The sequence below is a fragment of the Callithrix jacchus genome, chromosome 21, assembly GCF_049354715.1.
Source record: "Callithrix jacchus isolate 240 chromosome 21, calJac240_pri, whole genome shotgun sequence".
Classification (NCBI taxonomy): Eukaryota; Metazoa; Chordata; class Mammalia; order Primates; family Cebidae; genus Callithrix; species Callithrix jacchus.
Genome location: NC_133522.1, coordinates 9122714 through 9149038, shown reverse-complemented (window position 1 = coordinate 9149038; position 26325 = coordinate 9122714). Strand labels below are relative to the sequence as shown.

General features: G+C 34.3%; 1 protein-coding gene across 6 annotated transcripts in view; it reads left to right on the top strand.

The window, feature by feature from the left end:
• The window catches only part of CADM2 (cell adhesion molecule 2), a 1112757-nt gene that overhangs the window by 979858 nt on the left and 106574 nt on the right, over positions 1-26325 (top strand). For all 6 annotated transcript variants that reach the window (XM_035283216.3, XM_008986459.4, XM_035283214.3 and 3 more), the window contains 2 exons: positions 220-310; positions 24080-24258. In XM_035283216.3, the coding sequence (XP_035139107.3) occupies positions 220-310; positions 24080-24258 (270 nt within the window). The remainder of the gene's footprint in view (positions 1-219; positions 311-24079; positions 24259-26325) is intronic.

Genomic DNA, 26325 nt, shown 5'->3' with positions numbered 1-26325 from the left:
GCTGATAAGATATTCAGACTTTTTTTTAGCTTTGTATGGACAGGACGTTAGCTTTTTAAATTACACACCCTGTTTTAGCAAATCTGAGAAATCCTTTATAAATATATACAAAATTATAAAAATCATATGAGACATGCTGAACACAGCATGATGCACAGTTAGTAAATGTCTAGTTCTGCATGTGTTTAATTCCCTTTCTTAATTTTCTTTTGTTTCTAGATACACCATCAGTTAAGATTATACCATCAACTCCTTTTCCACAAGAAGGACAACCTTTAATTTTGACTTGTGAATCCAAAGGAAAACCACTGTAAGTGAGTTAATGAGCAATAAAGCTTTCTACTTTTTTCTTTTATCTTGCTTTGATTACAGGCTTTAATTGTAGAAATCCACAGTTTGCATCTTTTATTGGTGGGCAATGTGTTCTCTAAAACAGAAAACCTCATGAACCACGTCTTCATTAGTGTCCATGGAAGACTGGTTTTTCTTTGTCTTCTAGTGAAGTTTCTGGGAAGATTTTCAGCTGCTATTTCTTTTTATTTTTTTTCCAGTAAGATATTTTAACTTGAATGGAGTGTAGGCTTAATCAGTCACTGTTTATATCATCAGACTAATAAAAGCTGCACATTGTTGAATTTAGTTCTCCCATGAAAAACTTATAAAATATTGAAGCATCCCCAAAATATGTTCATGTTTTAAAGTTACATGGAGAATCATTTTCGTAAAAGGAAAATTAAATCTATATTTCTTATGAAACACCCAATGGAACGGGTAACATGAATGAGAAGGACCACAAACCTAATGTGTTTAACGATAAAGTGATTTCATTATTAGAATACACACATGTCAACACGCTAATTTCACGTCAACTCTAAAACTTTGTCTTTTGAAATTTGTGTTTATAAATAGCCAGTCAAAGAATACCTGGTTTTAAGCAAAATTTAAATGTGGATATTAAATATGTATATCTAAATTTTATTTAAAACCAATATGATTATTCTAATATGGTAATACTCTAGGCCTAGCTTTATATAATTTACTTGATTTTTTTTAAAAGATTCCTATTTATTTGAATTCTGTTTAAATTTTAATAGGAGGAATTAAATTGTTCTTTGTATATGACTATAAGAGATTGCTTCTGGCAAATCAGGTTAAATTACTAAAACTTTGCTTCCAATAACATTTATATTATTTAAGTGTAAGTTTCATATTATCTGATGAGGAATTTTTCTAAAAGAATTCGAAGATAGATGCCTGACATTTTAAATTCATCAATTGTATGTCATTATGTTTTTCACCATATTAACAAATCCATACCCTCTTTACCAGTTTTGATATTTTAAAACTGTTCTCTCTTCTACTAATTATTTTACGGAGATTGTTTTCATTCTTCTTTCCTTCAAATTGATCCAAAAGTACATTTATATACATTTGGATTATGTACACAATTTATGCAGTATTTAATTTACCTCATTTAGAGGTGAAGTTTAATATTTAATTCATCTCATTTAGAGGTGAAGTTAGGGAACATGCTTTATAGAATGCTTGAAAATAAATAAATCCTGCTTACGTAGCATCCCATAGTCTTACAGTGATTCTTTGATTTCATATCCACTTTCAACAGTAGAAACATGATTGTACTTATGGAAATCGTTAGCCTATGTTTTATATAATTACACATTTAAGTAGTTCATATTACTCATCTAAGATATAATTGAATGAATGTGTCTTCTCGTTGGTCTCTTTTCAGTTACCTAAAAATAATCTTGGATGTGTAGTAATTCTCTGCACTGCAGATTAATGGAAACACAATAATTTCGTATTCATTTTATTTACAAATACAAATTTCAAGGGATTTATAAAATAGAAAATGTTGCCTTTATCAAGAGAATTCTGATAAGTATGATTTTGCAAATAGATAAAGGAAATAAGAAAGGATCCCTATTTTACAGAAGAGAAAACAGGCTCAAAGTGTTAACTAAATTTTCCTATTCATCCATATTTAAAATGAGGGAGAATTTGAATTCAGTTCAGTCTTGCCCAAAGCTTTCACTCTTTCAATTATGTGCTGCTACTTCAATTGCTAAATGTAAATTTCCACTTATTCCAGCTAAAGGTACTTTTGAAAAACTAGACTGACAATAATTGGGACTGACAGTAATTTTCACTACTGAAGGTGAACCCCAGATGCTTTAGGACAGTGAACTGGCTGGTCTCATGATGTTTCACTGTTGTCATCTTCCTTTCGTAGGCTTTCTTTTATATTTATATTCTTTCTGGAAACTGGTCAAATTTCTACCAAACTAATCATTTCTGGCATGAGTTCATAGCCATATAAAAAATCTGTAATTAATGTAGTAGTATCTTTTGACAATTAACTCATAGGCTTCACAACATCTTCAAAGTAAAGCAGCCATTATATGTTGCCTTTCTCTTCATAGTTCCCAATGTTATATTCTGTATGCTGTGGTCCACAAGTAAATATGTATTAAGTTATTCTCTTGTATCATCTTCCATTGGCAAGTTTCCGTTTATCATATTTCCTTGAAGACTGTCAGGATATTGGCATTAAAGGTAGAGTCAACTTCTTTGATGCCTGTCTTTCTTAGACTGTTGGATCTTTGTTTTTTTTTTTTTTGTTCTTCCAAATTATTTTAAATAACTTCTCTACATTTTTACAGTAACTATCTTCTCCATTGCATGAAGGCATGAACCTCTTTAAAACCAGTCTAAATTTTAGCCTCTGTAGTTTATATGCTATTTCCAACAGTGCCAGATGAGGCGGACAGGACAAAAATCATGAGAAGACGGAAATCGTTGGATTTTCTCAGAAGAAAATCTTCCTGATCATAAAGAAAAGTCTTACTAGAGCAAACTTGAAATGGTTTAATCAGGGAGTTAGTAGTTAGTGGGGAAGTAAAGACAGTCACCAAAGGAAAGACTATTTAAAAAATAAATTGTAAAAGGAGAAAGAATTATGAGAAATAATTTGTCAAACAAATTTTAAAATAAAACACAATAATAATAATGACAGATATAATGGAGAGACTTGCGTATTTTAAGATAGGAACAAAAGAGTGGGAGTAAAAATGAAATATGATATACTCAATGGGCAGGTTAGAATTACCTGCTTTACCCAGGTAATCACTGTCAAATCTCTACTCCATTGCTTTGCAACTGTTCTACCTGTGTCTTCTTTTTGTTATCTAAGAACCACTGAGAAGCAACACTATAGCATAGTCTTTGAGTGGGGCTCCAAGCACTTACATTTTATCATCTTTATCATGTACCTGATCCACCTTTCATGAGCATGTGAAAATCAGGAATGAATAGTGACTATATGATTTATTTATATCTTGTATCTGCCTTAAATAATACTTTTAATCTGTAGCTAAAACTTCATTGTTTCTTAAAAAGTATTTGACTAACATGTAATGTTTTGAAGAATGAGATATTCACAGTAATTAGATAAATTGGTAGTAGGTAAAATCACACCACTGTCTTTTGTGTAAACAAAAATCACAACATCATGGCATGGCTAAGTTGCACTGAGGCTGGTGTTCAGAACCTGCCCTTCTTTATGCTAATGTTGTTTTTCTTGTTCTAAATGTGAGGGCCCCAGTGACTGTTTATGAACAATCATGCGTTATTTGCCTGCTTTAGACTGAAGCCTTTTGCCATTTTCCTGTGAAACAGCTGCATAACTTGGGCCAGGACCAAATTGTTCCACTTGACACTACTATAGAAGCATTCTATTCTTTCCTTAAAAGAGAGATTACTGTACATGTGTGTCCATTGTTTTAATTTTAGTTTAAAGTGAGGACCGAGCTAATGCCAGCCACTTTTCTTTCAGGTCCCCAGAGTTTTTGCAACCCTCTTCTTTCATTGGCTGAATTCCCAGACAGCAGCATTCTCCATTTATAAAAGTAGAGGAAAACACACACACACAGACACACACACACACACACACACACACACACACCATGAAACACTTATATTACATTAAAGTCATGACCTTAAATGGTGTGAGGTTGCCCCAACACGGTGTAATTAATGAGACATCATTCATTTTAATCAAATGTTTAATGCTTTTTAAATTCACCTCCAAAAAAAAGCAATTCGACATTTTCAGCGAGATAAATGTGTATTTTGCATCTTTTCTATAAAAGAAAATAATTATAGTTACTGATAAATTTTTCTATGTATCCAGCACAATGTTTATGTTGTACTTACTATTTTACTTTCTGGTAACTGCAATTTTTCCTTTGTTCTCGCCATAAATCTAGTATGCGTAATTGCACAGCACGTAACATTCCAATTCTGTAAAAGAAGAAAGAATTTAATCGTTAGGAAGACAGATCACATACTAAATAGCAACTAGTGAGGTGTTTTAGAGGAATAATTATACATCTATTTTCAAATTGATCAGGAATTAAAGAAGAACTCTGATATGTATATATTAATGTACTATTCTATTAGCACAATGGAGACTTTTTAACAACAGCAACAACAACAAAACACACGAAAGGCAAGGCACGGTGGCTCATGCTTGTAATTCCAGCACTTTGGGAGGCCTGGGCAGGTGGATTATCTGAGATCAGGTATTTGAGAACTGCCTGGCCAATACAGTGATACCCCATCTCTACTAAAAATACAAAAAAATTAGTAGGGCTTGTGGTGGGGACCTGTAATCCCAGCTACTGGGGAAGCTGAGGCAGGAGAATTGCTTGAACCCAGGAGGCAGAAGTTGCAGTTAGCTGAGATCACGCTATTGCACTCCAGCCTGGGCAACAAGAGCAAAACTCCGTTTCAAAAATAAAAATAAAAATAAAAATAAAGCAAAACAGTTTTATATTAAGTCAATTTTCTCAGCCTAACATATACCTTTTTACAAATCACAGGTTATTTGCTAATTATTATACAGTTCAAGTACCATCAGAGGAAATGACAAAACAAATGAGGAATTAAAGAAAGCAAGTTATCTTCTAGAGTGAAATGTTCACCAAAAGAAGATAAAATATGTATTTTTAAATATTAATCAATAATAAAAGCAATTTTACATTATTTGACCTAACCTATAGCAGTTGTTATTACAGAATATTTACCTCTCTCCTGATATATAGAAAAACTCTAATTAATCATTGAGATCTGTATGTTATTTTCAAATAGGATGCCCAAGCTGTCATACTTTGAGACATTTTGTGGTATTGTAGAAAGAGAATGCGGACCTAGGTTTAAATTACAAATATGTGGATATCTGGGGCCTGAGTAGTCCTGAGCAAATTACTTAACCAGACCAAGTATTTTTTTTCTTTAATTGATAGACTTTAATTTTTAGAGCAGTTTTAGGTTCACAGTGAAACTGAGTGGAAAGTACAGAGATTTCTCCTATACCCCTTGTCCTTACCTACTCACAGCCTTCCTCACTACTGACATTCTATACCAAAGTATTACATTTGTTATCATCAATGTACCTACACTGATCCATCGTTACGACATCAAAGTCCAATGTTTACATTAGGGTTCACTCTTACACATCAAGTAGTTTTATCTCTAAGATAAAGAACCCAAAATTTAGCAGATTATTTTAATAACGACAGTGTATATGAAATGTCGGCCTCCAAGTAATTGCAGAATACATAACAACAACGAGGTTGATAAATTATTATTTGATCAAGGAAATACATACAGTATATCTCACCAAGTTACCCACTCAGAAGTCTTAATTATATATTTAATGCCCATGCTAATATTAGGCTGTTATGGCAACTCTGACCACTGACTTACTGTCTCATATATATTCCCAGGCGATGGAAATCAGAATTTCAGACTCAATAAACACATTTCAGGAGAGTGGGTCTGTGATTTTCAACAGCATATTTAAACAGCAAAGGAACCCAGACTGATGTCATGGCAAAACTGATATTGCAACTTGGATTTTTTTATTTGAAGTTAAGTAACAATAGTAATAAACCACAGAGAAGAGAAGCAGAGTTATGAACTGCAGTTGGAGTAAAATCCAAAATTGTAAAAACAGGAGACTGGAAAATCCTGAGCCACAGGAAAAGCCTCTTCACTAATTTACCTTAATTTTAACATAGCACAAGTTTAGATCAATTTGCAAGGAAAAGAAGGAATTATGAATGAGTTTTAGTTTGATAGGTATGGGAAAGTCTCCACTCTGAAACAGTTTTATTGGAATGAAAGGGAGTAACTAGTTAGCAAACTTTGCAAAGAACAAACGTGGATCTGGAAAGCCTTAAGCTATCCAAACTAAGTTGACGGTGTGGCTCATGAGCAGTGAAGAATCCAGGGTCAGTGATGTAGAAGACCTGTTTTTGGCATAGGTTTTCATCCTTTTCCCTCATGTGTAATTGTTTAATTTAAATCACACAACTACTTTGTTGTAAAAGGTTTATAAAGACTGTTGCAATCATTTCCGATTTTTTAGATGAGGAAAAACAAGTGTTCCAGTTATGTGATCTTTCCCAATCACACAGCTGAAAAATGGCAGAATTGGGATTACAAACAAGTCTTCCTTTTATATTAACAACAATGATGGTTGTATTGTTTGTGTACCTAGTGTTTTTCAGCATTTATTTCTTTTCACAGTAACTCAATAAACTTGGCAAGCATTGAAGAGTTCTTATAAATTGCTAAGACAGCCCATATTTCAGTCAAATAATTGTTAAAAAATACCAGTTATGTAGGATCAAACGTATATTAGCATATCTAAATATTATTTAAAGAATTTCTAAACAGACCTAAATATACCTAAATAGTTTCTTCCTAGATTTTTAATGAGAGCAATAATTATTCAGTTCTATAATATATATTTTTTAAAAATAGGATATATTGCATTCTTAATTTTATATAACTTTTAGAAGATAAAGACCGCAGGTTACAGCTAGAGTACAAAATTAGTGCCAAAACAATATCAATGCAGTGCAATACAATGAAAAGCCTGGAACATAAATAGAAAAAGCTGGAATTTAAAATAAAACACTCAAGAGTATGTCATAGTATATTATTAAATGCTACGTTTAAAATGTCAGTAAAATAATTAGTGGGATAAACATATAATTGCCTTCTTATCATCTGGGTGTTCTTATACCACTAGTACATAGATAATAAAGGATAGAGAGCACTTAGGTTGGGTTGGATGTGTGTGTGTGTGTGTGTTTTATTTTGTGTTCTGATATCTAGAGAAATGCAAAATTGTCTCAATTTAGGTAATTACAAATTAAAAGTAATATAGTCAGTTTCTCCTAAAATGTCTACAAAGATATAATATTGAAAAATTTATTCTAAATTTTCAAAATTAAAAATAAATAAATATATGTGCAGTTCTTTTCATAGTGAGTTTTTTTCTGAGGGCCATAGGTCTTTTTTTTTTTTTTTTTTTTTTTTTTGAGACGGAGTTTCACTCTTGTTACCCAGGCTGGAGTGCAATGGCGCAATCTCGGCTCACCGCAACCTCCGCCCCCTGGGTTCAGGCAATTCTCCTGCCTCAGCCTCCCGAGTAGCTGGGACTACAGGCACGCACCACCGTGCCCAGCTAATTTTTTGTAATTTTTAGTAGAGACGGGGTTTCACCATGTTGACCAGGATGGTCTCAATCTGTTGACCTCGTGATCCACCCGCCTCGGCCTCCCAAAGTGCTGGGATTACAGGCTTGAGCCACCGCGCCCGGCCCGGGCCATAGGTCTTTTGCCTCTCTTTTGTGGTTTCTAAATGTAATCACGCATTGACTCTCCGGAAACACACAGCGGTTATCTTGGATATGAGACTCAATGCATTTGGTTTTGTTTTTGAAACTCTTGGTAATCTCAACTGCTGTTACTTAGGCTGGGCATGGGCATCTGTAGTATGTTGGGCACTCAATCATTTTCAATTAAATGTTCCAATGTCTTGTGAAAATCCCATAAGAGCTTGCAGAACCACTATTATAGATCCATAGAGGAAATGTACTTCTTGAACATTTCCAGGTAAGCAGTTTTCTTACAACAAAAAGGCAATTATTTTGAGGGATTATGTAAATGTTCACTGTAAAATCACACACCAAACATGTCTCAATACATTTAAGGCAACATTTTGGAATGGTGCTAAATATATGTTTAGTAGATTTTCAGACATGCACTTTTTGGCTCATAAAGCCTGAAGTTTTAAAAATACATTAATTTTGAGATTATATTTAAGCATTTTACTCTTTAAAGTTTTGTAAACATTGCATATGTTTTTGTATAATAAATTGAACAACATGGTAATTGTAGGAAGATTACAGAAAAATAATCACTAAACATTTTAGAAATTGAAATATTAGAATTATTTATGTATTTTTTAAAGTTAGCATATTGTTCTAATATGATTTACGTTTCCTCTTTGCATTTATTTTATAATGTGTATCATAAATTTGGAGCTAGTATTTCTCTAGTAGTGACCAGTACAACTACTGAGTTATGGATTATTGTCTGCCTATTATACCAGCTGTTAAATATCTTGACTGTCATTTCTGCATAAATGTGTAAAGGAAATAAAATGTGAAAAATAGATTTAATTTAGAATCTCTATAGAGATATGCTATTATTTTAATTAATGGTGAAACTTGAAAAATTCTTATTCCTTAGCCACTTACTCAAAAAAATACATTCTAAAAGAAATTTTCTTGCATTACGCATCTTTTTAACACTTGATTTTACAATATGTACATAACCTCAATCCAGGCATACAAAATCTCAAACATATAGAAGCCTCTAAACAGGAAAGCCAAAAAAAATTAAACAGAAACAATGCCAATGTCCAAAAGTATAGAAAATGTGAGCATTTACAGAAAACTCCAATTTGAATAGGCAGACTCTTCTTAGTAATTGAGGAAGGCCCCAAAGTCGATGTCTTGTAAATTCAGAGTACCAGAAGTGCTTCAAGGAAAAGAGAAAGAAAAGTAAAAGATAAGACTTCTAAAAGAAAACTGAACGGCACCTATGATAACTTGGCTTCAGGCGATGTCACGGAAATGTGAGGCATGGTGGACTTAAGTGCTACCACTCAAAATGGCAAGGATGAAGACAGCGATGTAACCATATAGAAACAACAGTGAAAACATCATAGTGTTGCTGCATGGGGACAAGAGAACCTCTAGGATACAGCACGCTCAATGTGGGCCACCAATGCAGTGTTTTTAAATTGCAAGTTGTGGCTTATTGATGAGTCATAAAATCAATTTATATGACCTTTTCTTTAAAAAATAGAAAATAATAGAATACAAAAGGAAAATGTAGAGAAGAAGAATGAGCAAAGAAAATGTCACAGAACATTGGAGAGAGTAAGCTATTATTTCTTGTGTATATGTGTTTACATAATAGGCATAGTTGTCAAATATATTTTTTTATTCTATGCCACACCTTAAAATGTTTGAAAATTGTTGCAATAAACAAACCAACTATGAGAATGCTGGGTATTGCAGAAATTTAGGAAAAAAATAGGTTAACTCTTAATTCACTTTCTATCAAACAATGCTATATGAAAATGTATGTTAAAACTAAATATACCTTAGCTCTAGAAAACAAAGGTGAATGTCACCAAGACTGCTTTGTTTAGTAACATAGAGAAGTTTGATCCTTTGAAAATGATTACATCTAAATGATTAAAAAAAAAAATACCTTCAAAACTTTAAATTTCAATTATCTTCAGGCTTTACCTATACAGGACATTTAATTTTTCAGCTGTCAGATAAATGCTCTACATTTTACTGTTACTTTCTGAAGATTACTGGTTTTAATATCAGAAATGAAACACAGGATGATGTGGAAGCAGTAGCCTGATGGTGACCCAGTGTTTAACATAAACATCAGATCTTACAAGGTTCAGGAGCAGTATTTTAGGGTAAAGAAGTAATAGGTCGTAAAGTTACTCTCACGTAGAAAATAGGACCCCATCGTTGCAAAATTGTCCTTGAACTGAATGGTTTACAGGTTCCTGATGGAATTAGGATGCTTATAGAAACATTTTATATAGTATCACATTGTTCTTATGATGTACACAGGTTGATAAAAAGGAAGATTCTGAGAAGCGTAGACTCATAATTTTTTTCATTATAAAAACGTGAAAATGCTGCAAAGCGTACTTTAGTCAAAGGAAAATTTTAGCAGCCAATAATTTTCAAATAAGTTGAAAACTATTTTTCCTAAGAGTGAATATTGTTAAATATATTCTAAAGATTTTATGCTTAACGTACATATACACAGGGGCTTATTTCTTGAGTGATAGAATGAATGCTTACTCAAGATTTTTTTTTTTTTTTTAATTGATTGGGGGTTTCAGTAGGACGGGAGAATCACAAGGAATCAGGTGTTCAGAGGAATGTATTGAGTAGAGGTGAGGACCTAGGATGTGAAAAGTAAAAAAAGGAGAGAAAGAGAGGAAGAGAGGAAGAAAAAGAGGGAGAGAGAACAGGAATATTGCTTCATTCTAAAAATGGGTATTAATAATGGCCAATCAATATTTTGTGTGTTTAAAATAGAGAACTCTATAAATATTTATTGAGTTTACTTGTTCCGGATCTGAGTTGAAGTCCTGGATATCCTTATTAATTTTCTGTCTCGTTGAGTCTAAAATCTCATTATGGGTCTTATGTATCTGGGTATTAAGATCTCTTATTGTTGCATTGATCCTTTTACCACTGTATCTTTGTTGCTTTGAAATCTATTTTATCAAATGTGAGAATTGCAACTCCTTTTTGTTTATTTATTTATTTTTGCTCTCCATTTGATTGGTAAATCTTTCTCCAACCCTTTGTTTTGAGTCTTTGTGTATCTTTGGATATACCATTAGGTTTTGGCTGTATCTTTTGATTGGGGGATTTAGTCGATTTAAATTTAGGGTTACTGCCATTTGATGTTAACTGGCTATTTTATCCATTCGTTGATGTAAATTCTTTTTTATGTTGATGCTCTTTACTTTTTGGTATATTTTTAGAAAGGCTCATACTGGTTGTTCCTGTCTATGTATAATGCTTCTTTCAGAAGTTCTTGTAAAGCAGGCCTGGTGGTAATAAAATCTCTGAGTACTTGCTTGTTCATAAAAGATTTTATTTTTCCTTCAATTGTGAAGCTTAGTTTGGCAGGATATGAGATTCTAGGTTGAAAGTTCTGTTCTTTAAGTATGTTGAATATTGGCCCCCACTCTCTTCTGGCTTGTAGGGTTTCTGCAGAGAGATCTGCTGTAAGTCTAATAGGCTTCCCTTTATGGGTAACCTGGCCTTTCTCTCTGGCTGCCCTTAGTATTTTCTCCTTCGTTTTGATCCTGGTGAATCTAACGATTATGTGCCTTGGGGTTGCTCTTCTTGAGGAATATCTTTGTGGTGTTTTCTGTATTACCTGGGGTTGAATAGTGTCCTGCTTTGCTAGATTGGGAAAATTTTCCTGGATTATATCCTGAAAAGTATTTTCCAGCTTAGATTCATTCTCTCCATCACATTCAGGTACACCAATCAGATGTAGATTGGGTCTTTTCACATAGTCCCATATTTCTTGGAGATTTTGCTCATTCCTTTTTATCTTTTTTTCTCTATTCTTGTCTTGTCGTTTTATTTCATTAAGTTGGTCTTCGACCTCTGATATCCTTTCTTCTGCTTGATCCATTCTGCTATTTAAACTTGTGCATATTTCACTAAGTTCTTGTGTTGTATTTTTCAACTCCGTTAGTTCATTTATATTCCTCTCTATATTGTCTATTCTTTTCAGCATTTCGTCAAACCTTTTTTCAAAGTTCTTAGTTTCTTTACATTGGGTTAGAATAAGTTCTTTTAATTTCCAGAAGTTTCTTATCATCCACCTTCTGAAGCCTACTTCAGATAATGGAACACAGTCCTTTTCCATCAGGGCTTGTTCCGTTGCTGATGAGGAACTGCAATCCCCTGTAGAGGGAGAGGGGTTCTGATTTTGGGTATGCTCGGCCTTCTTAGGCTGTTTTTTTTCCCTTTACTATAAATTTATCCATCTGTCATCTTTACAATTACCGCCTTTCTTTTTTTTTTTTTTTTTTGAGACAGAGTTTTGCTGTTGTTACTCAGACTGGAGTGCAATGGCACGATCTCGGTTCACCGCCTCCTGGGTTCAGGCACTTCTTCTGCCTCAGCCTCCGGAGTAGCTGGGATTACAGGCACGCACCACCATGCCCAGCTAATTTTTGTATTTTTAGTAGAGACGGGGTTTCACCTTGTTGACCAGGATGGTCTTGATCTCTTGACCTCATGATCCCCCGCCTCGGCCTCCCAAAGTGCTGGGATTACAGGTGTGAGCCACTGCGCCTGGCCACAATTACCGCCTTTCTAATTAGGTTTCTGAGTCAGTGTCCAATTTATTGATTCCCAGTGCTGGGATTCAAGCAACCCACTGCGCCGGCCAAAATAGCAGCAATAAGACTGATGGTGCTCTTCTGCCCAGGAATCTCTGGTCTGGCTTCCTTCTTGAGTCCACAACAAGCAGCTCTGCCTTCCCAGAGCTCGAAACACCGGTCAGTAAGGGAACCAGTCCCGTTTACTCTGCATGAAGAGCTGCCGCGCCAAGGCGCTGGCAAAACCGCTGTGCCGGCCACAAGAGTCGCACTGGTGACCCGTGGGGCTCCTCCACTAGAAATCTGCTGGTCCGTGAGCGACAAAAATTCGTCTGAAAGTGTGGCGTCCTCTCCTTCTCTGAGCTTTCACTGGGAGCTACAATCCTGAGCTGTTTGTGATCAGCCATCTTGGATCTCTCCTTATTCAAGATTTTTTGTCTTTTAAGAAGGAGTTGATATTCTGTGTTTACCAAAGAAAAGAAATGTTAAGTATAGATTAGGCATGAGTAATTGTTTCACATCAGCAGAAAGTCCTTAAGAGATTAGCTCAAGTGTTTGTAACAATCTTGAATATTTTTCCTTCAATCCAAAAATCTGTCACTCCTTCATGATCATAGCAAGCTTATCTTTTCTAAGGATAATCTTTTATTTGTTATGCCATAAATTGGCTGGAATTATACAGTTTGTAGCATGCCTGCTTTTTTTAAACTGTTAAAATAATCATCAGTACACACTACCTTATCAGTAAAAAACTAGTCCAAGATTTTACAGGCACTCTAAAAAGTGCCATTATTTTCAAGTCTCCTAAAGAGCTCTCCTTTCTTGTGTAGATTATTTTCTGTTTCAACTACAAGCTTCTAAACTTGGAGGCAAGAAATGACTTTAAAAAAAAAAAAGATTCAAGTAGCACATGCTGATGTTAATTAGGATAAAAGTTCATTTTTAATTTGCTATCAAATTTTAAAATCTACTGGTGAAATTAATATGCATATTATTTTTTCCTGTAAAGCTAACCAGTAATATAATAAAACTCCTCCTACTTGACACTAAAATAGTGTCATAATTGATTTTAAAAATTTGTATAAGTAGTAAAACTTAGAATTCAATTTGTAATGTAAGGGAGTAAATAGGCTTGAATTTTCCATTTCAGATTTCATTTATTACTGTGTTAAAATGTCTTTGACCCTGTCAGGCAGAAGTACTGATGATGACATTTGAGTAGAAACTTTTGTTGTTGAGCCTTTCAACAGGAGTCTTTGGGATTCTCAAACAATAGCTAGAAGAAAAAAGTTTATTGCTTTTCATAAAATAAATTGTGCAGATATGGGAAATGCCACATCAATACTGAGCAAACTCTGATTCATGATAGTTGTAAGGATAAAATAAGAAACTGAAGAACATTTCCAGAAGTAATTAAAAGAGAAGAGAGTAGAGACTGAGAATAAAGCTAAGGAACTACCTTGTTCTTTCTCATACACAAATATACAAAGAAGCATTAAATTAACACAAGTAACTGCAATAGGCAAAGAAACACAGTGGAAAGTCTATATTTAAAAGATAAGTTTTTTAAGAATTTACTTCATTTGGATGATTTATTCAATCCTCTCCTTCCTTTTTCTCTGTTCATTTGCACTTCTATTTCAGTACCAAATATTTGAACTGTTAGAACAAATCCAGTTTTACAAATGAGGGTACTAAATATATTAAGATACAGATTTTTTTAGAAAGATCTATTTTCAATATTATGTTAAACAGCTATGGGAAGGAGAAATTTGTATGTCTAATCACACATTCTTAATGACATTAATGATAATACATTATGGATACTTCAACAGATTGGAAAACAAAAAAAGCTCCAAGACAGAGTAATGATATTTCCTTGGACTTTAAAATTGCCTTTGTCCTTGCTCTTCATGTGCACACTTGAATGATGGCTTCAAGAACAGTATTTAATGAAACAAACATCCTTTACCGTCTCTTTGTTTTTCGTTAGATTGCTTTAAGGTGCTAAAGGCACAGAGAAGATGAAAAAGATGGGTTTATTACGACTAGGCATTGACCAGATAATAATGGATGGAGAAAGGGGGAACAAATGATTGACTGGATTGTAAGACTGGTTAAGGAGAGAAGTGAAGGGGAGGAGGGCATTAAAGAATAAAGGAAAATAGTGGACCCCTTAGTTAAGATTGGAGGCTTTGATGATGTACAAGAGAATAGTGAACCGAAGAAATAGAAGTTTGTAATTAGAAAAAAAATGAGACTTTCATGGAAATAGCGATGATGACAATGTTAAGTGTGTCATGGCGGAGGGGCAACTAACAAAATATTTATTGGACATGAGAAGATAGGAGAACTGAGAAGTGAAGGGATTAGTGGAAGTATAACGATAAACATTCAGGACAATAAATTGTGAAAGAAATATTTTCTTGTTCCTGTGACACTATTCTCTGGATTTTTTCTTAGAATTCTTAGGCTGTATTGCCTTTTCTTATTTTCAAAGTAAGCGTATTATAAGATGTTCAGTGATGTGCTCTTTTGTTTTTTCTTTAGCTTGGAAACATGGTTGGTAAACATCTCTGTAAAATTTCCGGTTCTTCCCTCTTCCCTGATTTCTAATTTGTTGTTTATTTAATTGCTCGATCAAGATGCATTTCTTGGCTTTCTTGTAACACTTGAATTCAGCATGTTCTTCTCTGTTTTGTTTAATTGGTTGGTTGGTTAGTATTTAAATTGTCGCTTTTCTTTTTAGTACTAAGATTGTACCTGCTGTACAGATAGACACTGTAAGAGTTTCTTTTATCTCTTCCTCAACACCGTACATTGCTTATCTTCCAAAAATTTGTATGTACTTTTCCAGGGCTCTTTCATTGTTCACTGTGTGCTTTCCTTTACTATTACTCCCCCTTATTGTAGGAACTTGTCTGAACTGTATATATGGCCTCTTTGCTGGATTTTCCCAGATGTTTCACATTAATATTCCTAAAGGATACTCCGATCAGGAATACTTCTCAAAAAACAAAATACTCATTTTTAAAGAAAGTTTAGATTCTTCAGCTGACACTCCAGACCCTCTCTTACTACTTTAAATGTAAAATGTTTCCCCCACACTCATACCACAAACTTTTCTATTTCTTTGCTTTTGTTCAGCTCCTATTTATGACCAAAACCTTCCTTCCCACATTTCATTCTCTCTTCCATATTAATGTGACCATCGGTTTTCTGGTCTTATACTTAAATAATACTTTATTACGTTCTGCTTTTTGTTCTGTAGACTTTGTCTTCGGCTAAGCTACTTATAAGCATGCTTGTCCCTGATCCCTCATACGCAACTTACAGCTCACCTTTGCTTTTATTACTGCCAACTCAGTTAACCATGTTAAGTGCTTTTTACTTTACCCTTTCTTAATTTGTAATTTTATGCCAATGACAGTTTTATTTGTTAACCCTATTCTCATTTCTTTTTTGGAATTCACAATATTTAAGCTAATCTTTTCAACATTATGGCCTCTCGAGGACAAGGATTCTGTCCAGGGCTTAGACTCCTATTGAGTTGGTGTAGTCCATTTCTATTTGTCAAAATTCTGCTAGAATTAAATGGAGTAATCAAGAGTTGTATCTTTCATAAAGCCTACTATAATGTCTCTAATATGGGTGATAAATCTTTCTGATGTTTTACGACTGATTCATGCCACTTACTATATGCTACCAAATATTACGGTTCATGACATATATATTATAGAAACCACTACAATATAAAATTAGAGCAGATACTTATTTTGGTTTTTTATACCATCACAATCCCTGGTTCAAAATTGTGCACAGAATTGTTTATAGATAATTATTTGATAATAGCATGCATTTATCCAGTACCTACTAAAGAACATCCGTGCATGTTTTAACTAACAAAAAGAAATTCATTGATTTCTTATCTGTCTTAAGATGTAAGTGTAGAGTAGAATATTTTCTGTTAATTAAACCTGGCGAGACACATTGAAGACCACTCTCCTATAAATGATTCTGAAGGTTTGTGTTTTCTCATGCATACATCTGTAAAGACAATCAGACACATAAATGTTTCATTTATTATATTTTAAAATGAGCCTAAGTGATAAGTAATACACTCAAATTTAAGCTTGCTTATACTAAAATTTATTTGATATTTAAAGAAGTGCTCATATAAAAAGTGTGAAATCAATATCAAGAATAAAAGAAAATCAAATTTCATTACAACTAAATTGCACAGAAAAGAAATCTGAGGAGAAAACACAGCTTGATGTATACTACAATGGCCTGAAGCAATATTTTTTCAATAATTAATATGAATTTGCATATATGTGGAATGCTATTTATAAACTATGTTTAGAAATATTTATTTGATCTTCAATAACAAACCACCCTCTGTGTATTTTATAAATTTGAAATGATCACTGTAATAAATAGACCGAAAAATAGTCTTTTTGTATTTCTTGCTGTTTGCAACTACATCCGTAACTTCTGACAGTTATTAAAATTATATTTTTAATTTGCTTCAAAATTTTCACAATACTTCTCTTTTAGATGGCTTTGTATTTCCATTTTTATTTTTTATAAAAGCTACCAAGCAACCCCAACTTCTAATCTTTTTCCTCTTCTCCTTTTTTTCTTCCTCCTCAAATACTCAGCAGTGTTTGGGATTTGGTTTAGAGAGGCAATCAGTCTACCCAATCGGGAAATAACTAGGCTCCAGTTTGCTCAGGATTCTTTCTCCGGAAGTCAACAAACTTCAAATTTTTTACCTGAGAATTTTAAAATCTATTTGTCAATTAATTTACATTTACTTTATCCCTCCCTTTCTCTAAAAATATAATAGCATAAGCACTGAGCATTTGATGCATAGACTCTTAGTATAATTTATTAATCGAAAAGTCTTTGCTTAAAGCAGAAAAAGGATCAAGATGTTTATGTAACTCCTACCACCTTTTTTCACTTTCCAGTGAAAATATCACAAGAAATAGAGAGGGATTAAGTTTTTAAAACCTCCCTGATTTTAAAACTTTAATAATATTTACTGCCGACCTGTCGAATTTCTAAACATAAATAAAGCTACTAGGCATCTTCATGTGGTAACACGAGACATAAGGCATAAAGTTACTGACTATATGATCCTGCTTTTTCTTAAAAGAAATGTAAGATATAAATATTTGAAATTTTTACTTTTTCCTTTAAGATAGAACAAGATGTTTTCTTGAAAGTTCTTATAGTGACTTTTTTTTTAATCTGGGAAAAGCAAGTTTAATTTTCATATGAGTAATTTTAATGTTGGAGCCCAATATATCCTGTCCTCATGAAAAAAAAAAAAAAAAAAGACAGCACTGAACTCAGGGGGTATTTTGCTATGTGGAAAAAGGAGAGACTGGAGAGCATTTCAACTTTTGCACAGTGTTTGACTCTGTCCCTTTCTATACCAGGAACATTGTTTTCCTAGAGACCTGCATTATGGGACTCAACTTGTCCATTACTGAACTTCTTATTCTTTATTCCTGTTTAGAAGAATGAGCCTGAGAGGGGATGTGAATGATGAAGGCAAATAAAGTTTTCATTCTCAGTCCCTAGGGAGTGAGTAACCCCATAGTTTCTAATCACAGAAAAGATTAGAGGGACTGGTGCCCGTTCCTCTGGTATAAGTGCACAGAATAAATGCCCTAAATACAAATTAAATAATTTTGCTGAAAAGTAGTAATTAGGTTTGTATCTGGTTCAAGATACTAAATAAAAATCAATACCTGAGAGACTTGTGGCAATACCTTTCAACAGTAATTTATAAGTCAGGAATTGTGAAACATACAAATAATCTCTTATTAGATATGTAGAAAACAAAACACCAAGTTGATAGTTTTTCTAAAAAAGTATGTTAAGATTAAAAACCACTTCATCAATGCCTTGGGATATTTGAGAATAAATGTATCAACATATTTTGTTTCTCTTTTTACTTTTAACTTGTTTTCTGTTGCTCTAGGAAGAAACTGCTGAAAAAAATATCTTATAATATAAAGAAAAATAAACATCTTTATAGTTTTATAAAATTGACGTAGATGACAGGGTGATGGATGCAGCAAACCACCAGGGAACATGTATACCTATGTAACAAACCTGCATGTTCTGCAAATGTACCCCAGAACTTAAAGTATTAAAAAAAAAAAGAGACCGGGCGTTGTGGCTCAAGCCTGTAATCCCAGCACTTTGGGAGGCCGAGGCGGGTGGATCACGAGGTCAAGCGATGGAGACCATCCTGGTCAACATGGTGAAACCCCGTCTCTACTAAAAATACAAAAAACAAAACAAACAAACAAAAAAAAATAGCTGGGCATGGTGGCGCGCGCCTGTAATCCCAGCTACTCAGGAGGCAGAGGCAGGAGAATTGCTTGAACCCAGGAGGCGGAGGTTGCGGTGAGCCGAGATCATGCCATTGCACTCCAGCCTGGGTAGCAAGAGCGAAACTCCGTCTCAAAAAAAAAAAAAAAAAAAAAAAGGAAACGAATCAAATTTTATCTCAAACATAACTTTTCCAACTTTTTAATTATTTGGGCTAGTAAAAGAGAAACTTTCTGGATGGATTAAATGTTCTCATGTAGAGTTCCATAATGTTATCATCTTACATCTGATGCTATTGTCACTGTCCTGTTACACCTAGTGTCTAGCTGCTACTCTTTTTCAGTCTTATCACAGAAACTATAGACTGGAACCACTTTTAAATGATCTCTTTGGATGCCTGAACAGCAGGGAAGATTGTTATTCATTTGTAGCAAGAAACTCAATCATTTCTGGGTTCCAATTAGAGAAAGCCTAGGGGGCCCTCTTTATTAAGATGAAACACAAATTGTATCAAGTCTTGCTAAACCACTTAATATTTTTCTGATGATATTAAGAAGCTTGAACATTTTAAATACTAATTGGGTATATGTGTAGGCTATTTATAATCTGCGCACAAGCTCTAACCTCTATTTCATTAAATTTGCATCTTATGGTGCTATTTTTGCCACCTTGAAGATTTACCACAGAGACTCGGATGGAGAATTCTTGAAGGATTCAGTTCAGTGTCAGCAAAGACTTACACCTCTGCATCCTTTTGTTAACCAATTTTGCAGCTGTTGTTGTTATTTCACTTAAGGAAGGTTGTTTTTTAAATTGATTTTTGGGAAAAAAATGTTTTAAAATACAAATTGGCAACTTGAATACTTTATCTAGATCTTCAACTGCATTTCTGTGTAAATAATTTAAAAATACCTATGTGAATTTAACTACATATTTACAGAGATGTTTGCTTTAAGATGTTTGCTATAAGACTAAAAGCTTATAAACACAACTAGGGAAAAATCCTGACCCTTTAGATTTTGGGGGATAATTTTGAGTGTATGGAAGTGTATAAATACATGTATACAATTTTTTCTGTACATGTTTAAAAGTTCAAACATCACGAAAAGTTTGCCTCCTATGATACTAAATTATTTCCTTTAGTGGTATTATAAAGATGAATTTTCTAAACCCCAAAGTATCACTACCGTAACTGATTTTAATATGGAACTTACATAACTTTGTGAAAAGGACAAGATTTCTACATTGCTACAAATTATAGTTTTATCATTTTTTGCTGCTTCAAGAGATGATAAGTATATAAGTATAAGTATTTACTGCCTGCTGTAAAATAAGAACTGGGAAATTCCAACAGCAGTTAAAAGATGTAAGATAAATGAAGCAAGTTGAGGACTATTAATGATTTGGCTTTTAGCAAAGGTGCTAGGGCAGCATATTGTCTGTCTAATTGAATGATACAGATTTTTACATTTGTCCAATATTTTAACATCTAGTTTCTTCACGTGTTATCATAAAATGCTCTTTCAGAATTTTTGTGGGTGTAGTTCTGATATACACTCCCTTTTTGTTTTTTATCTCTCTGAAGACAGGAAAAACTAAACTGTTTACTGCCTTCTACTTACACACTTACTACAACACTCCATCTCTGTTCACCAAAATGTATGTTAGCAACAATCAGTTTTCCCCACCAACAACTGGCTTTTCATAAGACATCAACTGAGTGTCATGTTATTCAATTCACGTATAAGTCAGACCACAGACTGAGGTCTCAGTCTGCCTCCCACTTCAGATGCCACTCACATGCACTAGGCTGTTACCTGTACTTCCGAAGAGCTAGCTACAAACCATGGTTCCTGTGACTTCCTGGTGGGGTTTTGTTAATTAGGTAGGATAGTTCACAGAAATCAGGGGAACACTTGGCTCATATTCACTCCTTGTACTTATTAAATATAAAGAATATTACACAAAACCGTAAAAACCCCAGAAGAAAACCTAGGCAATATCATTCAGGACATAAACCTGAGCAAAGAATTCATAATAAAAATGCCAAAAGCAATTGCAACAAAAGCCAAAATTGACAAATGGAATCTAATTAAACTAAAGAGCTTCTGCACAACAAAAGAAACTGTCATTAGAGTGAACAGGAAACCTACAGAATGGGAGAAAAAAATTGCAATCTACCCATCTGACAAAGGTCTAATATCCAGAATCTACAAGGAACTTTAACCAATTTATAAGAAAAAAAACAATAATCCCATCAAAAAGTGGGCAAATGACATGAACAGTCACTTCTCAAAAGAAGACTATGCAGTTAACAAACATGGAAAAAAGTTCAACATCACTGTTCATTAGAGAAATGCAAATCAAAACCACAGTAACATACTATCTTCCACCAGTCAGAACAGCACCAGACTTTTTCATTAAAAAGTCAAGAAACAATAGATGCTGGCAAGGCTGTGGAGAAATAGGAACACTTTTATACTATTGGTGTGAATGATTCTTCAAGGATCTAGAACCAGAAATACCATTTAACCCAGCAATCCTATTGCTGAGTATATACCCAAAGGAATATAAATCGTTCTAATATAAAGATGCATGCACACACGTATGTTTATTGCAGCACTGATTACAATAGCAAAGACATGGAACCAAACCAAATGCCCATCAATGATAGACTGGTTAAAGAAAATGTGGTACATATATACCATGGAATACTATACAGCCATAGAAAGGAATGAAATTGTGTCCTTTGCAGGCCATGGATAAAGTTGGAAGCCATTATCCTCAGCAAACTAACACAAGAACAGAAAAACAAACACCTCATGTTCTTACTTATAAGTGGGAGTTGAACAATTAGAACACATAGACACAGGGAGGAGAACAACACACACTGGGGCCTGTTGTGGGGTGAAAGATGAGGGAACCTAGATGACAAGTAGATAGGTACAGGAACAACCACGGCACACATTTACCTATGTAACAAACCTGCACGTTCTGCATATGTATCTTACAAAGGCAACCTGATGAACAGTGGGCAGTGAGATGAGGAGCTGGATAGGGCAGGGTATAGGGAAGAGGAATGGAATTTCCACGCCGTCTTCCAGCAAGCCTTCACCTTGGACATTCCAAATGCTCTGCAATACAGAAGCTCTCCGAACTCTGTCCTGTTGGGTTTTATGGGGGCTTCATTAGGTAGGGATGATTAGTTATATCATTGACCATTGATGATCATCTCAACTTTCAGTCACCTCAACTTCCTGGAGGTTGAAAGGAAGATAAGATGGGACAGAAAGTTCCAACTTGTAATTATCCAGTAAGCTGCCTAGGAGCCCACCAGGAAATTCTCCTTAGAACATCTCAGAACAAAAATTTCTCCCATCACCTGGGAAATTCCAAGGGACTTAGAAGTTCTGGTCAGAGTCTCCTACCACTCAGGAAATTACAGTCATGCACCACATAACACTTTGATAAATGATGGACCACATATAGGATGATGGTCCCAAAATATTATAATACTTTATTTTTACTATACCTTTTCTATGTCTATACACAAAAATACTTACCACTGTGTTATAATTTGTTTCAGTATTCAGTGCAATAAAATGCTGTACAAGTTTATAGCCTAGCATCAGTAGGCTAGAGCATATAGCCCAGATGTATAGTAGGCGATGTCATCTATGTTTGTGTAAATACAGTCTATGATGTTTGCATAGTGACAAAATTACCTCATGACACATTTCTCAGACTATATCCTCATAGTTAAGTGGCATATGACTGTATAAAAGTCCTAGGAGTTTCCTGACAGGAACAGGGGTCAAAGGCTAAATAAAAGGCCGGGCGCGGTGGCTTACGTCTGTAATCCCAGCACTTTGGGAAGCCGAGGTGGGTGGATCACAAGGTCAAGAGATCGAGACCATCCTGGTCAACATGGTGAAACCCCAACTCTACTGAAAAATACAAAAATTAGCTGGGCATGGTGGCGCGTGCCTGTAATCCCAGCTACTCAGGAGGCTGAGGCGGGAGAATTGCCTGAACCCAGGAGGCGGAGGTTGTGGTGAGCTGAGATAGCATCATTGCACTCCAGCCTGGGTAACAAGAGCGAAAATATAACAAAAATTTCTGCTATCACCCTATCTATAGAGGCTTCAGGAGCACTATGTTAGGAGTAGGGAAGAAGACAAAAATACATATTTCTTATATTAAAAGATCACACTCTCCAAGTGTTTTCCATACTTAAACATTTAATGATCAATTCCTTTATCACAATGCCAAGCTGCTTGTTTTAATATTTTCACAATATTTACTATTTTTCACAACTTTTACCTCTTCTACAAAAATCATGTTAGAATTATATCCTTCCTCTTAGAAGGGATGTCACACCCATAGACATCACTTATTCAATGCCCATGTTCTAGTTTTATTCACAGTAACATAACATCAATTCAATATTTCTATCAAATTTACAAAGCTTTTGAGAAAATGATTCCATGTGATAATATTACGCTTAAATTAGAAAACTTTCCATAAGAAGACTGGAAAAATGTACATCATGTTAGAAAGCAGGAGACAGTAGATGAAGCATCAACTATAGAGGAAGACCAGGGTTTGAAGACTTCTGTCATCTATATTCTTATACACAGTACATTTAAAAAAGTAATGTTCATCAGAGTGTTCTTTTGAGAATTACAGAAAATAAATGGAAAGCACCTAGTATAACAAATGCCAGATGATGATAGATATTAACAATTTCTATCATTAATTATTACAGAAGACTGAAATTTTCGAAGAGGGAGATCTATGGTTCATTTATCCTTTCTTTTCTAAAAGCATATTATGATTGGGATTCTTTGCAGGAATTTTGTTAAAAGAAAACTCACAGTAAAATCCTCTTATAACAATGAGAAAAGCAGCAGAGGTGAAAGTGAGAAGATTCAAGCAAAGCTGTACCACAGGGGTGGCCCCAAGTGCAAAGATTTTTATACTCATTTACATTCATATATATATATATTTTTTTCTTTATTTATATCCAAATACATCTGAAGAAGGCTTGCCCTTCTAGCCCAAGGCCAATTTTTCACTGTGGGGTATGAGTCATCAGCAGCAGAATCTGGGCCACAGGACCTGGGCAGGGAACCAGAAGTGACTGCTACGGTAACTCTATAAATCAGTCTCTGAATACATACCTGCTAAATTAAATAGAAGAGAAGTAAATTATATTTGCTATACCTCCAACTCTTTGGAGTTTTTGATGGTTCTTTTGAGTGAATCTTAGAGAACTTAGCATGTGGTTGTGTAGAAAATATGTTAAATATTTTAAAATTGATTGATTTACTTAATTCACAGATATGTAACATTTCTTATTTTTGCTCTCTACATGCACATTTCAATCCAATAGGCCAGAACCTGTTTTGTGGACAAAGGATGGTGGAGAATTACCAGATCCTGACCGAATGGTTGTGAGTGGCAGAGAGCTAAACATTCTTTTCCTGAACAAAACGGACAACGGTACATATCGCTGTGAAGCCACAAACACCATCGGCCAAAGCAGCGCAGAGTATGTTCTCATTGTACATGGTGAGTACCTCTGTGAAAACGTTATATGTGAAAGGATGCATAACCTGAAAAACTGTTTAAATGTGTCAGAATTTTAAAAACAGTGAACAAAATTACATGGCTTCTTTTCATTTTAGAAGGATATCTCATAAGTATCTCCAAGGTTTAATATTAATATATTCCCAGTCAGACTAATAAAATTATAACATACACAAAAATGGTTTTCGTGAAAAGCTTTCTCAGTTATAACTCTACTTATTAAAAGTTGATAGTGACTCATAAACTATATTAATGACTGTCTCTATTTTATTTTTATTTATTTAATTTTGTTTTTGGAGACAGAGTCTCGTTCTGTTGCCTAGGCTGGAGTGCAGTGGTGTAATCTCAGCTCTCTGCAACCTCCACCTCCAGGGTTCAAGCGATTCTCGTGTTTCACCTCCTGAGTAGCTGGGATTTCAGGCGTGCACCACTATATTTTTAGTAGAGATGGGTTTTTGCCATGTTGACCAAGCTTGTCTCAATTTTCCGGCCTCAAGTTATCAGCCTGCCTTGGCCCCCCAACGGGCTGGAATTACAGGCCTGACCCATGGCACCTGAATTATTGTCTTTAAATTCTTCAGATAAATGCTTTCAGTTATAATCTAGAATCATAAAAATTACATTTTCTTTAAGCGAATTTTTATTGTATTATCATAAACATTTACTTTATAATGTCTATAACTGGTTTCACAAGGAATGACGGTGTGTCATTGAAATGCAGCAAAAACAGAAGTGTAGAATATTGACAATAACTGCGTTAATTCCATATGAACAGCAATTTAACGTTTCTACAGGCATTTTTTCTTGACCACACTCACCTCACAATTTGAGTGAATAGAATATAATTGCAGAAAGAAATACCAATCCCCGTGAGTGAATAAAATCTGTTTTCCAACTTTCAAATGCCACAATGGGTTTTTCATAAGGTAGCGTCTTTTAGATATTGTTAGATGGAGATGACTTTTTATGAGGCTGATGAATATTGAAATAAATAAAATTAGGTATTTACTGCAGTACTTCTCAGACTTTATTGGATGTGCCAGAGAGCATTTTGAATCTTCACTAGGAAGAGCCATTAGAGAATGCAAGGCTTTCATCATATTTCACCAAGAAAACTTTTCTGGGAGGGGAGGCTAGTATTATATTCAACCTAATATTACAGTATACTAAATGAGTATTGTATGTAACACAGCATTGTCATAAATCATGGATATTAGTAATTATGGACAAAATATGTTTATTTGCTATCTTTCCTTTGAATCTAATTATAGAATACTACAAAAAGTATCTGTTTGTTCCATAACTTTCCAAAATGAATTTTGGGGATTTATTCTATTTCTTTGTAAAGAGATTAATTTTAGAAAAAAAATTAATCTAAAGAGTGTTATTTTTCCAGGTATTCATTTTGTTCATTTTGCCCAAGTTGGGAAAACTTAATATATTAAGTTAATATACAGCTTTCCTATTCTCAAATTTCATTATTGTACAAAATCTCTCAGTATTTAATATCACTCTGCTATGGTAAGCAATGAAAAACTCACAATGAATAGGCTATTCATCTAAAACATCTAGAAAATAATAGAACTAAGAGTTTAATTTCTGGCACTTCATGAATTGTACAAAATTCAACTTTGGAAAAGATTAACTTAATCAAACTAGACTGATAAATTGGATTTAAATGTGCTCACCCTGTAGACAGACTCAGCTGGTCTTTCTGCCAGAATCTTGCAACCACTGGGTGTGTCAGGAGGGTAAGTTAGATCCTTGGAGCAGGATCCAAGAGTAGATTTCAGTTGATGCTTCCTGGATGTTTAGATCATGCAGTCATGTAAGTAAAGTGTAGTCTATCTGATTCACTCCAATTTTCTAAGTGCTTCTCTCACCTCACAGTTTCTGAGAACCTGGGGGCATGTTGTATAGCATGTCACATCATGTCAAAAGCAATATGACATAAAATATTGAGAATTAGAAAGGAAGTGACAGAAAAAATAACATGCCTAAATGAAAAGTATATCATTTGTTTTTTTAAAGTAGTTCAAGTCAGGAAAA